At 40.0% G+C, this 18,030-nt stretch overlaps 1 protein-coding gene across 1 annotated transcript in view; it reads left to right on the top strand.

Moving 5' to 3' along the window:
* The window catches only part of bean1 (brain expressed, associated with NEDD4, 1), a 46,134-nt gene that overhangs the window by 18,282 nt on the left and 9,822 nt on the right, over positions 1-18,030 (top strand). The window contains exons 3-4 of the mRNA XM_034135859.1: positions 15,126-15,329; positions 16,837-16,978. Of these exons, the coding sequence (XP_033991750.1) occupies positions 15,126-15,329; positions 16,837-16,978 (346 nt within the window). The remainder of the gene's footprint in view (positions 1-15,125; positions 15,330-16,836; positions 16,979-18,030) is intronic.

Raw genomic sequence — 18,030 nt, forward strand, 5'->3', positions numbered from 1 at the left:
GTAAGGATGGATGATAGGCTAACCTTTTCTCTTTTTTTTTCAATGCCATGCGATCTACCCACACTACCTTTGCGATCGACGTATTGGGCGTAATTGGGCGTAGGTGATACATTTCTACCTGTGTTGTTATATGTGTTATATCATGAACTAAACCAAAGTGTTACCGTAATTATGCACTGAAGCTCTCTACTAATTGTAAATGTGTATGATTTCATTAACAGATGTTTGCTTCTTAATTTAACAAGTTTAGATTAGCAAACTACGCAATGTGCTTACCAGCTAAATAATGTCCAAAACATAGGATATTATTTTGATAGATAGATATATACTTTATTGATCCCATCTTTCGTTACAGAAGCAGTGTGTTCAGACATTAAATTACAAATACTTAAAAAGTTGGAAATGATATTACATAATATTACAAAATAAAATGAAAAATATGATATAAAATATAAACAATATAGAATATTCTGGATAATTTGAAAGTTCTTTAAAAATACCTAAATACTGCAGCAGCAGGAATATATTATTCTACAGGAGCATAGACATACTGTATAATCATAGGATAGTATATAATTACGGATATACTGAAAATATCCGTAGCCAAGGTGAGGATCAAAATAATGAATCTTGCGAAATACAGCGTCAGTTGGAAGATAAGTCCCACAATCCCAAAGAATACAAAAAAACAAATATGTATACAAATGTGTATACAAATATGTATATCCTATATATATATACAATTAACAGACACATTTATACATATGCACACATTAAAGACATAAATAAAATCACAACACATAATATATACAAAATAACAGTCACTTCAAAATCTGTCAAAAATGTACATTAGTGCATAAGGGTCATATTTTGATGAAAAAAAACGTAAAATCTGTCATTTTAGACTTTGTTAAGTTCCCAAAAAGAGTATGTGCTGGCCCATTTAAGGGGTTAAGTGTATATGGGGACGACGTTTTGATAATGGCCTATAAGCATATAGAGTGATAAGGCATCTTGAAGAAAAGCTGTAATTTATGATGTTGAGAAATGTAAATAAAATTGACTTTTCTAGAGATAAAATCACATGAAAGCAAAGTCGTAAAAGTCACATTTTGGACGTACGATTCGCACGATATGAAACATGACTTCACTAAACACATCTGATGTATAACTCTTTTGATTCATGCCGTTCAGTTTCATGGCGATAAACAATCTAGACAAGTGACTACAACAACAACAACAACAACAACGAAGGGGATGTGAGAGCAGAAGAACGAGCGGATGATTTAACGAGAGAAAAAGGCAGAAATGTGGGCCAGCAGGGTGTAATAATCTGTCTCTCTGCCATCCATCCACAGGGAGAGAGGGAGAGATTAAGGGGAAGTCTGATGTATTCTGACCCAAATTCACAGAGATGTTTTGTGACCTACATACTCATCTAAATGCACATCCCAATTTTAATACTGCTATGGGAGCTTTAGTGTATTAAGGCTGCACGATATGGAAAGAAATGTGGTTGTTTTGACTGATATTACAGTATGGATGGATTGATGACTTTCAAAATGCATCATTGATTAAGTATATACAAATGGAGGATCTGCACCAAACAAAGATGATTTTGTATTAGGTCTGAAGATTAACATTTGTACACTGCGACTCCTCAATACTTCATTCAGATTTCTTGCATTTTTTTTGGCTTAAGTAAATACTGTGATTAACAAAATGGTGGATGGTGCACTATAGTCCACATTGAGATTATGGTAACAGTTTCAATGATTGTGCAGCCCTTACTGTATGTGCTCCAACATTAAGAATGAATGGACTGTTGTAAGTTAAGAAAAAAACACTGCAATATGATAATATAATATCTTGAAAATCAAAAAGTCAAATTCTGAGCAAAAAGTGAAAATCTTAGAAATTATTAGTAATCTGCCAAAAAAGTGCAAAATCTGAGAAAAATGAAATTCTGAGGAAAAAAATCGAAATCTGAGAGAAAAGTCCAAATCTAAGAAATAGTCAAACTAACGATGAAAAAAATGTCAAAATCTGAAAAAAGTCTAAATCAAAAAGCAGAAATGGGCAAAGTTTTGCATGAGAACAATGGTGTACAAATGTGTTAAGACTTAAAGGGGACCTATCATGCAAAATGCACTTTTTTATGTATTTTCTACATAAAGATGTGTCCCCGGTGTGTCGGGGAACTCACGCAGCGTCAGAAAATAAAACCCTCTCTCTTTTCCTCCGTACCCAAATCTCTAAAAACGGGGCTACAACGGAGCTGATCCAGATTTGCGTCCGATATGATGTAATATTAGAAATGTGGACCCACGGCGCTATCAGAAACGTTGCTATCAGAAACAATGCCCGACTGTTTTGGACGTAATATGGTCGGTGTTTACATTAGCATCGCTAACACTCAGAGCTAACCTGTACTGGAGAGCATGTGTGTGAAGAAGCAGGAAATAAAAAGGAACTCACCTTGTGGTATAACCGGCAAGAGAGAAAGCCTTTGAGCTCCATACTGTTTCAGAAAGAATCCTTGATAATCCATGATATGGGGTTTCATCACGGCAGTATTTAGTTCAGACAGTAGCTGCCGGGTCCCGCATGAGCTCAGCCCCCTCCTTTTTTATTTGTTATCAATTCTTTATTTTTTTAAAGCTTTATACCCAAATCAGCACTTTTGAAACAGGAAGTGAAATAGAGGGATATGAGGCATGGCTAGAATGGGTGATCTGTTTGGTATTTTGAGCAAAACACTTCATATACATGTTTTTTATATATTTGTATATATGTGAGACCTATGCTATTGCCTACAAATAGCATGATAGGTGACCTTTAAGTTTATTCAATAAATGAAAAAATCATTATTCTATCAAATCAACAAATATTTTATGTTTGTAACTTCAGATAAATCTACTGTATGCAACATTTTTGCCGGGAGTCAACAGAGTGTGTCTCGTCTCGGTTCATCTTACTGCAGCTGTCAATCATCCTGATGAGCTTCAGTCTTCACACAGCGTCCTGAGGAGAATGTTAGCCGTGTGTAAAGCTTCCAGAAGCCTCACAGAAACAAACAGCGACACTATAATGCACTGACAGAAGGAATAAAAAAGTCAAATTCTGAGAAAAGCATACGTCTGTGTCTTCATGCTTCCTCATATTATTATTAATACCAGACTGTATCTTAACACATGCATAATTGTGAAGCAGCAATGAGTCCTGAAACCCAGACATTAGTCAGCATTCTAGCATACATCTTTTTGAGTTAGAATTGTGTCAGACGCCTGAAATAAGGTACATGTTGGAGCTATATATTGCTTTATATTATTCAATATTTTGCTGTTTTAGTTCATAGTAAATCTATTATTATTATTCAGTGTTATTATTTAAGTTTACGTTTTTTTTTACCAGGGAAACACAAGGAGACCACAGGAGAGGCAAAAGGCAAGATATAGGAAATGGTCAAATGTATGTTGATGATATTGGATCATGTAATAAATGCACAGAAACAACGATCTTACGTTTACTTTTAAGTACATTTTCAGTTTTACTTTTCTATGATTTTGGCCGCGACAGTACAGTGTATGGTTAACAACAAGCCGAGAGAGATTTTTAATGCTTTGTTCTACGACGTAAAATATTGTCAGTAAATGGGGAATATCTCAAGCGTTATGTTGCTAACAAGTGTGACATATTATGGTAACACTCGCGCTCCTATGGCTAACACTTTTTTCGGTGCATGAGTTGGTAACTTTGGCAACAAAGATCAGTTCATGTTAAGAGACAGCACACACAGAGAAGGCTGCAACAATACTGAATGAGAGTTACAACAAGAGGTGACGGAGGGTCAGTGAATCAGACCGCCCACAAACACACACACACACAATATACTGTGTACACACACACACACACACACACGCACACACACACACGCTACCTCAGCCTGTTTTAAATACATAAGCTGAGAAATGCAGATGTTGCCATGGTTCACATACAGTGTTTTTGCTCGAAGTATACAATGTGAAATGTAAATAAAACAAAGCTGCTGTAAATTTAAACAATTTTTTCTTTTGGTAATACATGAATCAGCCTTTATCAAATACTCTGCTAGCAGTTTTGTATTGTTTTGGTATATGCAGATCATCAATAATGACTAACCCAGTGCACAAACAGAGCCTGAAGAATGTCCTGACCTTGAAGAAGAAGCGGAAGTCTCAGGAGGAGCGTGTGTGTGTGTGTGTGTGTGTGTGTGTGTGTGTGTGTGTGTGTGTGTGTGTGTGTGTGTGTGTGTGTGTGTGTGTGTGTGGGTGTGTGTGTGCGTTTATTCTGTTTGCGCTGAACGGGAGGAAATACACAATTATGGAGGACAGATGATTGATAGTTGAAGGTTTTGAAAATGTTACTGCCTGTTGTTACACAGGTTAGTCGAATACTCAATTCTGATTGGTCCATGTGGACATTTTTCGATAGCAACCTGATGCTAACAGTGCTCTGTTCAAGGGACTATGTGCAGTCATATCAATACACGTTACATTTAAAGTCAGTCGTGACCAAAAAACATAAACATAGTATTCCTCCGTCAGAAAACAAAATGGAATACGTTTGGAATATTCACTATTATTTTTGGAGAGTATGACACTTTGGATTCATGATGGCTAAACTGTCCGTGGTAAAGAAAAGCAAAAGAGAACAAAAGAATAACAGGCTATGCATTGTTTCCCTTATATATTTAAGCATCATCTGCATGTTGCATAAGCCAAAGTGTGTTATTTATGAATCAAGCTATTGAGAAAACAGATAAAAACAAGGCTACACTGTGACTCTTCTCCAAATGTACATTGAGTTAAAAGAAATGGATGCATTCAGAGACAGATACTGATTTTGTGTAAGTGCTACGGTCCTTTTTTGTATCCCTAACTGTTGGCTCAGGTCAGTTGTTCTTTATTGAACGTCCCGCCCCCCCCCGAGGACTGCCTGGATGTATATTCAGAGAGAGATATGGTATATTTCATATTGCAAAGAGAGAGGTTGTAACTCATAAAGACAAGCTGTCAGATCTGATCTGAGTGGCTGCTTGATGCTTCTCTATAATGTATGCAGCTAATGTACAAAGTGATGCAGCAGCAGTCAATATCACTGGCTCTTAACCTTTATAGCTTGTGACACCCAAAAATAAATGACTGCTAGTGACTCCCTAATCTGGATGGACACACACACACACATATATATATGGGAGCTATATGTTGATCAGCAAATAGATTTGTCCTCCCTGTGCGGCTGTCTCTATTGATTTATCATTACAGATACAACTTTTAATAACAAAACATCTCATAAAGACCATTTCTCAACATGATGAACTACCTATTTACATTTCTACTGTATTTGTTCCTTGTTCACTTTCTCAAATTGAAGAGAAATCTGCGTCATTGTTCTTGCTCTAATCTACTTGTCGAGCGTCCATAAGCATTACATTTTCAAATCTTATCGTTTTTAGGACAAATTCTTCCGCATCCTCCTTTTACGCTCCTCAGGGTTGGGGAAGTAACTGAGTACATTTACTTCAGTACTGTACTTAAGTACATTTGAGATACTTGTACTGTTATTTGAGTATTTCCATTTTCTACTTCACTACCACATTTTCTGGTATCGTACTTTACTCCACTACTTATTTTCTTGACGACGTTTTTACTTTGACTTCTTACTTTTGAACCCAAATACCTGTTACTTTCTACTTCTTTACACTTTGAACACAATACCTGTACTTTCTACTTCTTACATTTTGAACACAAATACCTGTACTTTCTACTTCTTACATCTTGAACACAAATACTGTACTTTCCTACTTCTTACATGTTGAACACAAACACCTGTACTTTCTACTTCTTACATGTTGAACACAAATACCTGTACTTTCTACTTCTTACATTTTGAACACAAATACCTGTACTTTCTACTTCTTACATTTTGAACACAAATACCTGTACTTTCTACTTCTTACATGTTGAACACAATACCTGTACGTTTCTACTTCTCACATTTCCCAAACAGGCTGGTTCCTTTAGTTTGAATGTGTGTTTGGTGGCGTGATCATTATTATTTAGAGTCATTGCGTGCCTATTGATTTGAACACGATCCGTGTATCCATCATTTCCTGGTCTTCTCTAAAGAAGAGGGACCAATGAAAACGTTGTCATGTTGCCGTTGTTCAGCATGGAAACATTCATTAGCTAACAATGACATTATTGTTCTATTAATATAAAGGGAGGTCAGGTACTCTTTAAAACAGCTGCTAGCTATGGGTACTTTTTACTGAAGTACATTTCAAAGCCCTCTTTACTTTTACTTGAGTAAAGAAGTTTAGTCAGTACTTCTACTTTGACCAGAGTATTTTTAAACACGAGTATCTGTACTTCTACTTGAGTACAGGATGTGTGTACTTTTGCTATCTCTGCCCTTCTGCCTGAGAAACACAGAGTGACCTCTCCCCGCTGTGTGAGGGAGACGGTATATGTTCATATATAATGTAAGAGCAGAGCGGTAACTCACTGTGACAGCTTGTCACTAACGGTCACTGCTCAACACACTCCCACCTACATCCTGCAGGACGCGACAAAAAGCCACTTAATAACCCCGATGTTGACACCTGTCCTAAACCCAGTGTGACCCCATGCCTGTTCAAGGGCTTTAAATGTGAGGAGGTTCAAGTAGTATTAAAGTTCTGGTTCTGTTTCTGAAGGTATCAACTCCGAAATCATGTTGGAAAATTACCTTTAATAAGAGGCTCCATTATGCTTCTGTGGTTTTCCCTTTCCTGTAGTGTGTGTTTTATATGTTAGTGCATGTAAATGGTCTGGCAAAGGCGAAAATCCAGAGGGAGTTTCTCTCACACACTGAAACGCCTCCATTGGACTCCTTGTTTACTTTCGTAACATAATGACATCAATATAAAACCGCTAGCACTTCTATTGGCTAGCGCTCCAACACATTGTACGTGATAGGCTAAGGGGCGGGACATCTCTAAGCAGTTCACCAATCCACAACAGAGCGGCCAGCTAACCAATCAGAGCAGACTGGGCTCTGGTTTCAGACAGAGGGTGAAAAGAGGTGCTGCAGCACAGGCAGTATGAGAAAAATAAAGAGCTTTTTGAACATTAAAGCATGGAGACATGTCCCAGTAGAGACACTACATACTGATATACACCTGAACATCAGCAGGAGAGGACTCTTTAAAGTAGAGACACTACATACTGATATACACCTGAACATCAGCAGGAGAGGACTCTTTAAAGTAGAGACACTACATACTGATATACACTCACAGGAGAGTGACTACTTGATATACACCTGAACATCAGCAGGAGAGGACTCTTTAAAGTAGAGACACTACATACTGATATACACCTGAACATCAGCAGGAGAGGACTCTTTAAAGTAGAGACACTACATACTGATATACACCTGAACATCAGCAGGAGAGGACTCTTTAAAGTAGAGACACTACATACTGATATACACCTGAACATCAGCAGGAGAGGACTCTTTAAAGTAGAGACACTACATACTGATATACACCTGAACATCAGCAGGAGAGGACTCTTTAAAGTAGAGACACTACATACTGATATACACCTGAACATCAGCAGGAGAGGACTCTTTAAAGTAGAGACACTACATACTGATATACACTGAACATCAGCAGGAGAGGACTCTTTAAAGTAGAGACACTACATACTGATATACACCTGAACATCAGCAGGAGAGGACTCTTTAAAGTAGAGACACTACATACTGATATACACCTGAACATCAGCAGGAGAGGACTCTTTAAAAATTACTTACTGATGAAGCTATGTGATGTGATCAGACTATAAGGAAATATTCCGTATCAAAAGGAAATGTTAAAATGCCAACAGAAATCATTAGGAAAAGAAGAATAGATAGTCTTCTTGGGTGTGGTTGTATGAACTCGCTGTCCTGTGACGCCACTGGAGAAAATCACCCAGCAAATTTCATTTTACTTAATTTAATCCCAACATAATTTAAGACAGAAAAGGAGGATTTAAGAGATACACAGAGTGGTGTGATGGTAGAGAGGAGGCATGGCGGAGCGAGGAACAAACAGAACAAAATATAGAGAGAGATTGTAATAAATGGTGATAGTGTTATATTTTAAAACCCTGAGGGGACAGGGCACAGCTGCAGAGAGAAAGCAGAGAAAGAGGAAGTGTGTGTGCGTGTGTGTGTGTGTGTGTGTGTGTGTGTGTGTACAAATATAAGGCCCACATGCCCATCCCATGAAATAAATCAAGGTAAATGAACACGGAGGAGCAGGTTAACAAGGAAGCGATAAATCTAAAGACATCAAGCCATAAAAACAGCCATGAATATTTATTGCACGTCAGCATTTATCATGATGTAAAACCAACACTGTGAGTGACAGAATAGCACAAACAGCACAAAGCTAAAAGAGACCATAGCAAACATTGACTTACATTAGATACAACCATATAATATTATATATTCTTAAAAGACAATTCAAATCTCGATTTTAATCACCATAAACCAAAAATACCAAATCTTTGTCTTTGTATTTTGTGGCGGAAGTTACTACGCCACTTACAGGCCCGGCATATGTACTACAGCGTCTCCCAGCCGCTTTCGAGCGGGTCTCATGTGAACGGAAGACTTTTTTGATATCGTGTTCGTTTGCGTTTCGTATGCATTTGCGTGTAAATGGGGTCTTAGTAACTACTTTAAGTGCACTTATGGAGGAACATAACTGAGAAAATGTTGATATACTTCACCAAGGCAGGGCAAAGGGCAAGTTTCTTTATCAAGTACATGTCAACACGAGGCAATTCAAAATACTTTCCAACAAAACATAACAATGATTATGTAAAAATGCCACGCATTAACCCCTGTGTTGTGTGTTGTTACAGCTTTTTAAGGCAACTTTATTCCTATTACCACAAGTTTACTCTACTTTTTGAAATGTATGGTCAATAGACCTCATTTACACCAAATCTAACCTTATTCTGAGTAAAAAAAATGCAAAAAGGTTGAATGATTTTACAAAAAAAGACCCCAGAAGACCACAGATGCTATACATTGGAATAAAACCCCAAACCTGATGAAAGTGATCCATAATTATTGAAGCAAACATGTTATTTTTTCCGGCACTAAAATAAACCTTTAACCCCACATAAAAACATTTAGGAACGGGTCAAATGTGGTTAAAAAGCCAAGAGAACATGACTTGCAGTGCAGCGACTGATATGAGTAGTTATTTGATTTAATAAAGAGAAGTCTTCAGCTTTGATTTATCTCTTATGTTGTGTTCGGGTCTCCCGTGACCCGTTTCATGTTAAATTATATAATAACTACGCTCTAGTTTTTTTTTATGGGAACAAGGCTTCATGATATCCTCCACAGCTATATAAACACTACCAAACAGGTTTGTGACCCATTTTTGCCAAGTCTGAGGTCTCTAAAAAAAAAAGTGTATCATTTGGTGTTCGGGTCTGGGGAGACCCAGCAGAATTGTTTTGGGTGACTCGAGGTCAAATTTGTCCCAATCAAGATTCATCTTTGACTTTAGACACCCCACCCCCACCCCCTTCATACACTGTAACAATAATGTTTCGCAACATGCACCTGGTCTCCCCTCCCTCTGCCCCCCTCCCCTCCCTCTGCCCCCCTCCCCCCACGGGAACTCCACCTTTCTCAAAGAATATGTACACTAACGGGCCGTCTCCACAGCAGCGTTAAAAATCTTGAAACGCTTCTGCCCATTCACTTTGAAGGTGGGTGACGTCACTTTCCCTCACTTTGCGCCGAAATGCATTGTGGGCAGGCGAGCGGAGATTTTCAGGATTTTGAGGATTCAAAGTTGAGCAATGTTCAACTTTTGAGGCTGAGGTGGAAGCGTCAGCCAATCAAATCCCGTGTACGCAAATCTGACAGTTCAAGCTCTAGCCAATCAAACGGCGTGTATGCTGGGAGAGTCATACCGCAGGTCATTTCCTCATATTCCAAAAAATGGAGGAGATTTTTTTTAACGCTGCTGTGGAGACGGTCCGTAACACTTGAACCTGAACTCACACATGCACGTGTGCAATATGGCTGCGGGTGTGTGTGTGTTTCGAGCTGGGTTCAGCTGTGTCTCGCTGTCTCGCAGACGGCCACTGGGCTCACGGGAGGGGGGGGGGGGGGGGGGGGCAGGAGCTCCAACAAGCCGTTTAGGACAGAGAGTGAATACACATACTATACAGAGATGCTGTATGAGAAACCAATGTGAGTTTGGAACATTGAACAATATAAATGTATTCTAGTAGACCTCAACAATGGAATTATGATCAGTAGAAATGGCCATGACATGGGACCTTTAATAATAATACATTTATTTTCTATAGCACACTTTAAAAACAACGTCATCTCAAGGTGCTTCACAATGCTATGAGGAAATGGCCATGACATGGGACCTTTAATGTCTTACATTTTTGTAAAACACTTTGAATTGCCTTGTGTTGAAGGTGCTGTATAAATAAACTTGCCTTCTTGTTAACCATCGAAACACTTGAGATATTTCAGTCTGGACCAAGTGCTGGACTAACATAAATAGCAGAAGTTTGTTGCATGTGAATTTAAATCTATATAATTATAGATTTCCTTCAGAGTTTTCTCAGGGGAGGACAGGGAGAAAATGGAGTTTCTGAGGAAGAGATGAGAAGAGAAAATCATGTTAGGAAAAAAGAGCGAAAGACAAAGAGAGTGTGTGATAGAGGAAACATTAGTGAGAGCAGAGAGGGTCTGCTGGGAATCGTTCGGGGTGAGAGAACATTTTCTGCTTCTCGGGAGTTTGTGTGAAACCAAATTACTGAAGACAACAGAATTACAGACGCAGACGTTCAAGGGGGAGAGAAACGAGCAAAAGAGAAGAGACTGAAATGAAAATGATACTGGGAGTGATTTGATTGTTTTTCCTGCTTTATATTCAAAGCAGGAAAAACAAAGAGTGAAATCAGAGGCAGAAATCAAAACGTTTGTCCACCTACAAATACATTAGTGTATTAACTGTGTTCATTAAAGAGGACATAACTACTCACTTTCAGGTGTATATCAGTATGTAGTGTCTCTACTTTAAAGAGTCCTCTCCTGCTGATGTTCAGGTGTATATCAGTATGTAGTGTCTCTACTTTAAAGAGTCCTCTCCTGCTGATGTTCAGGTGTATATCAGTATGTAGTGTCTCTACTTTAAAGAGTCCTCTCCTGCTGATGTTCAGGTGTATATCAGTATGTAGTGTCTCTACTTTAAAGAGTCCTCTCCTGCTGAGACAGAGAGACAGACAGTGAGACAGACAGTGAGACAGATAGAGAGACAGATAGAGAGACAGATAGTGAGACAGACAGAGAGACAGACAGTGAGACAGATAGAGAGACAGATAGTGAGACAGACAGAGTGAGACAGACAGCGAGACAGACAGTGAGACAGACAGTGAGACAGATAGAGAGACAGACAGTGAGACAGATAGAGAGACAGACAGTGAGACAGATAGTGAGACAGATAGAGAGAAAGATAGAGAGACAGATAGTGAGACAGACAGTGAGACAGATAGTGAGACAGACAGTGAGACAGACAGTGAGACAGATAGAGAGACAGACAGTGAGACAGATAGTGAGACAGACAGTGAGACAGATAGAGAGACAGACAGTGAGACAGATAGAGAGACAGACAGTGAGACAGATAGAGAGACAGACAGTGAGACAGATAGAGAGACAGACAGTGAGACAGATAGAGAGACAGACAGTGAGACAGACAGTGAGACAGACAGTGAGACAGACAGTGAGACAGATAGAGAGACAGATAGAGAGACAGACAGTGAGAAAGATAGAGAGACAGACAGTGAGACAGACAGTGAGACAGATATAGAGAGACAGACAGTGAGACAGATAGAGAGACAGACAGTGAGACAGATAGAGAGCTAGACAGACAGTGAGACAGATAGAGAGCTAGACAGATAGAGAGCTAGACAGTGAGACATATAGTGAGACAGACATAGAGACAGATAGTGAGACAGATAGAGAGACAGATAGTGAGACAGATAGAGAGACAGACAGTGAGACAGACAGTGAGACAGACAGCGAGACAGACAGTGAGACAGATAGTGAGACAGACATAGAGACAGATAGTGAGACAGATAGAGAGACAGATAGTGAGACAGATAGAGAGAAAGATAGAGAGACAGATAGTGAGACAGATAGAGAGACAGACAGTGAGACAGACAGTGAGACAGACAGTGAGACAGACAGTGAGACAGATAGAGAGACAGATAGAGAGACAGATAGAGAGACAGACAGAGAGACAGACAGTGAGACAGACAGTGAGACAGATAGAGAGACAGACAGTGAGACAGATAGAGAGACAGACAGAGAGACAGATAGAGAGACAGACAGTGAGACAGATAGAGAGACAGATAGAGAGACAGATAGAGAGACAGACAGTGAGACAGACAGAGAGACAGACAGAGAGACAGATAGAGAGACAGACAGAGAGACTTGAGACAGATAGAGAGACAGATAGAGAGACAGATAGAGAGACAGACAGTGAGACAGATAGAGAGACAGATAGAGAGACAGACAGTGAGACAGACAGAGAGACAGATAGAGAGACAGATAGAGAGACAGATAGAGAGACAGATAGAGACAGACAGAGAGACAGACAGTGAGACAGACAGTGAGACAGACAGTGAGACAGATAGAGAGACAGACAGAGAGACAGATAGAGAGACAGACAGAGAGACAGACAGTGAGACAGACAGAGAGACAGACAGAGAGACAGACAGTGAGACAGATAGAGAGACAGACAGTGAGACAGACAGAGAGACAGACAGAGAGACAGACAGTGAGACAGATAGAGAGACAGATAGAGAGACAGACAGGCAGAGCAAACAGACATTAAATAGAAATGAAGAGGAACAGGATCGTTCTGTAATCTAATGATGATGACTGAGAGCCACAGTGTGTGTGTGTGTGTGTGTGTGTGTGTGTGTGTGTGTGTGTGTGTGTGTGTGTGTGTGTGTGTGTGTGTGTGTGTGTGTGTGTGTGTGTGTGACTCTAGCTCTAATTATCTGTCACACACTGAAATGGAATAAGTCCTCAGGGAAAGACGTGGAGAGGGAAGACGAAGAGGAGGAAGTGTTCAGTTATGAAACGACCTCCTGTCAAAACACACATGAAACTGACAGACCTGCGCTTCATTTATTCATCATTAATACGGCGGATTTGAACTAATCTATCTATAAATGAGTAACACTGTGTCCTGTGTCAACACCATGCATTAATGATTAGATTCCTCTTAAAGTTGCATTAAAAAAAAGTAAGAATTGCATTTTAAACAGGGCTTTCTAAATTAGAGCTACGGTATGGCTGCCGGATATGGCACCCCCTCTGTAACTTTGGCAAAGATGGTCATAATCTCACCAAAATTACACCGGTTTTAGCCGTTTCCCTCTAGTTTAAGCAAACAAAAGCATTTTACTCTGAGCCGATCAGGTGAAAAATTAAAGGGGTACTTCTAAATCTGGTGTTATGGCTGCCGGATTTGGCAAAACCTGTGTAATTTTGGCCAGGAGGGTCCTAAACTCATCCAAATCTCACAGGTTTTTAGCTATTTCCCTCTACTTTAAGCACACAAAAGCAATATTCCCTGGATTCATGGTGTATAAATCTGGCACAGTTGGTGTTATGGCTGCCGGATTTGGCACCCCCTGTTTAAAATTGGAAAAGGAGGGTCATAATCTCACCGAAATTACACTGTTGTTAAGGTCCTTACACACCAAACTGACACCAAAGAACACGTCCAGACGGAACGTCGCCTCACGTCTCTGCGTCTTGGCCATGTGTCGCACTGGAACACACCGCAAAGACTTCAGCCGACGGCCAAGTTGCACGTACGAACTGCGCATGCGTGAGTGGCAATAACTCTCCTTACCAGCAGGCGGCGGTAGTGTGTATTCGTCATTCAAAAGAGGCAACAACCGGAAGAACAGACTGCGTGATACACCGAGAGAAGAAGAACAGACTGCGTGATATAAACAAACAACAAATAGCGTGTGCGTTCCATTTTCTCTCTACAGCGAGAAGCTCATGGGGCTTTCCTGAACCTGTGTCGAGAGCTGGAGTTAAATGAAATCTCAGATTTGCCTTCTTAATAGTTTGTTTGGGTCCCTGACTTCCGTTTCGCTTCTCATGCACTGATTCGCTAAGCTGAACAGCCAATCAGAGTGATTTCTTTGGCCGACAGCCTCCCGATTCAACATGTTGAATTGGCGGCGGAAGGTGTCGGCACGGCCGAAAAGACACAACGGTGCGGGACACACCAAGACACACCAACCTGAGTAGGGCGACATGGCGCTCATCGGCGCTCATCGACGGCCCGACATCTATCGACGGCCGAAATCGGCTTGGTGTGTAAGGGATTTTAGTTATTCCCCTTTACTGTGAGCACACAAAACCATTTGACCCTGGATTCATGTTGTATAATATTAAAGAGCTGGCAGGGGGGGTCTTAAATGTATTATTGCAACTCCATGCAGATTTTTGTGCATCATGTTTATGGGGAAACATTAGGTCTTTGTCACATAAACTAAAGAAGGCAATAAGAACAGCATAACAGCACTTTGGCTCATATTCAACAGCTAAGATCAGCGGTTCCCAACCTTTTTTAACTCAGGGCCCACTTAAGAATCTAAAAAAATGTGCAGCCCACATTCAACTATAAACAATACGGAGGCTAAATTAAGTTCTGATTGGTCAATTCAGAACATGTGACACGTTGTTAATCCAGTAGAACAGACCGCTGTCAAGGACTGTAATGACCGTTGCTAAGGAGGATCAAGAAAGAGAAAGGAAAGGAGGTTCAAATTAAAATCCACACAAATCATATTTTTTGCAAATTATTTGGCGGCCCACAGGTTGGGAACCGCTGGTTTGGATGAACATGCTCTTATCAATATCCTGTTCTGATCAGACTGAACTACGCCTCTCAAAGTCATTGAGAGATCATCGTTGAATTGTTTTCCCAGACTGTTTTTTTCCATCCTGACATTTCCCTCTCTTCACAGTGAGCTCCAACCAGAGCCATGGGGAGTTCCCGGACTGCCGCAGCGAGAGGGAGTTTGGGGGGGAGGCGTCTCTGCTGGTGTCTCCTCTGGTGCTGGCGGGGATCGTTATAGGTCTGGTGCTCTTCCTCTCCTGCGTCACCATCATCGTCGGCAGCCTGCGCAAAGACAGCCGCCTCCGAAACCCTCACCTCAGAGCGAGCTACGGTCAGCATCAAACTCTCACTTCCTCACTGACTTATAAGCAGAGATGGCAAAAGTTCACACATGCTTTAATCAAGTAGAAGTACAGATACTCGTGTTTAAAAATACTCTGGTGAAAGTAGAAGTACTGACTAAACTTCTTTACTCAAGTAAAGTAAAGAGGGCTTTGAAATGTACTTCAGTAAAAAGTACCCATAGCTAGCAGCTGTTTTAAAGAGTACCTGACCTCCCTTTATATTAATAGAACAATAATGTCATTGTTAGCTAATGAATGTTTCCATGCTGAACAACGGCAACATGACAACGTTTTCATTGGTCCCTCTTCTTTAGAGAAGACCAGGAAATGATGGATACACGGATCGTGTTCAAATCAATAGGCACGCAATGACTCTAAATAATAATGATCACGCCACCAAACACACATTCAAACTAAAGGAACCAGCCTGTTTGGAAAATGTGAGAAGTAGAAAGTACAGGTATTTGGGTTCAACATGTAAGAAGTAGAAAGTACAGGTATTTGGGTTCAACATGTAAGAAGTAGAAAGTTCAGGTATTTGTGTTCAACATGTAAGAAGTCAAAGTAAAAAGTCGTCAGAAAAATAAGTAGTGGAGTAAAGTACTGATACCAGAAACATGTACTTAAGTACAGTAAGTATTTGTACTCCACTACTTCCCACCTCCGGTTGTAAAAAGGCAGCATTTCAAGTTATACATCTTGTAGAGGCTAATCCAAAGCCTCTGAGGATCCGCTAACTTGACGTTATTGACGCACACATACAGTAGCTTGCCACATGAATAAAAGTCAGATACAAAGTCTTCAGTCTAAAAACAGTCCATTAATTTCCTTTTACCATACATAATATTACGGTTCACACAATACCTTAACAAATGTTTGTAATCCTGTGTTTGCGTGTGTGTGTTCTCACAAGTACACAAACATTGGTTATTACCTTTACAGTATACCCAAAGTGTTAATATATACATTTAATTGGTAACACTTTATATTAAGGTACACATATTCACCATCAACTAGCTGTTAATTAACATGCATATTCGAGCCAAACTACTAGCTTATTAGTGAACATATTCTGAGTTAGAAATACCTGATTTTAAGTTATTTTGACACAATTAACCCTTGTAGTTTCATGTCTTGTTACAAATAGACGACATTTGCTAGGTGTTATTATGGGAGAATTACTATTCTTGTGGTACTGCTACTGCATATTGAGCATATTAAGAACCACTCATGTACACCAACAACAACTCTCAACTAATGGCCTAGTACTTGTAGAATAAGTTCATGTAGAATAAGGCATTAATAAGTGTTTTATACTGACTAATAAAGAGCCAATATATTGCTAACATGCATGTTAATGAACAACTAGTTGATGGTGAATTTATGTACCTTCATATAAAGTGTTAACATTTAATTTAGCTGCCTATCAAGAAGTGTGTTCAACCATAATGAAAACATGAATCGTGAGAGTTCACTGGCTTCATTTCCCTGCAGGTCTGGATGGTTTTTCCTACGGAGGCTCAGTAGGAGAGCTGAGATCGACCTGCTTAGAAGATTTCCCTCCGGGTTTAGACTTTGATTCGTACAGAGAGACTTTGTCCCAGGTCAACAGCTTTTACCCCGACTCACCACCACGGTAAGTACTACTTTAAATGTTTAAACAATCAAATGCAACATCTGAAGCCTGCTGTCAAAACACACATGAAACTGACAGACATGCTTTTCATTCATTCATTATTAATATGGCAGATTTTAACTCATATCTAAAGTTGAGTAGTCCACCATGCATTAATGATTACATTCCCTTGCAGTTGCATAACAAAAAGTAAGAATTACAACATTAAAATACATTTTAAAGGGGGCTTTCTAAATCAAACCCATCTGTCCTCACCCAACACCAGCTATGTTATGTTTTATCAAGTAATCCACTCCTCCTTTTTGCCAATGATGTCAAATGTCAAATCTAAAAAACGTTACTGGTGATTCAGCTCGTTTCCCCGACTTTTCTCTGTCCTCTCGGCTTGATAATCCATTTATTGGGGAGTATTTCTTCGTCTGGCGCAGCGATAAACGTTAGTGCTCTTTCTGTTTGTTGTGTAAGAGGAAGAAAGAGTTTGCTAAAAGGCCAATGTCACGGTGTTTTTGATCTAAATGTCAGCTGGTCTAATTGGCAACTTTAATAATCCACATACATCCCTTCCCTACTGTGTGTGTGTGTGTGTGTGTGTGTGTGTGTGTGTGTGTGTGTGTGTGTGTGTGTGTGTGTGTGTGTGTGTGTGTGTGTGTGTGTGTGTGTGTGTGTGTGTGTGTGTATACGTGTGTGTGTGTGTGTCCTAGCATTACTATACTTATGGGGACCTAAATCTGTTTACACAGTCACGTGTGGGGACTCGCCTCCCTTATGGGGACAAAATGGAGGTCCCCATGAGGGGAATCATTAATTTTAGGGTGAAGACTTGGTTAGGGTTAGGCATGTGTTGGTTATGGTTAAGGATAGGATAAGTCTCCAGGAAATGCATGTAAGTCAATGTAATGTCCCCTGAAGTGATGTGTACATGGTGTGTGTGTGTGTGTGTGTGTGTGTGTGTGTGTGTGTGTGTGTGTGTGTGTGTGTGTGTGTGTGTGTGTGTGTGTGTGTGTGTGTGTGTGTGTGTGTGTGTGTTTCCCCTTGATCTGCCTTGGAGTCAT

Source organism: Trematomus bernacchii, unplaced genomic scaffold, assembly GCF_902827165.1.
Source record: "Trematomus bernacchii unplaced genomic scaffold, fTreBer1.1, whole genome shotgun sequence".
In the NCBI taxonomy this organism is placed as follows: Eukaryota; Metazoa; Chordata; class Actinopteri; order Perciformes; family Nototheniidae; genus Trematomus; species Trematomus bernacchii.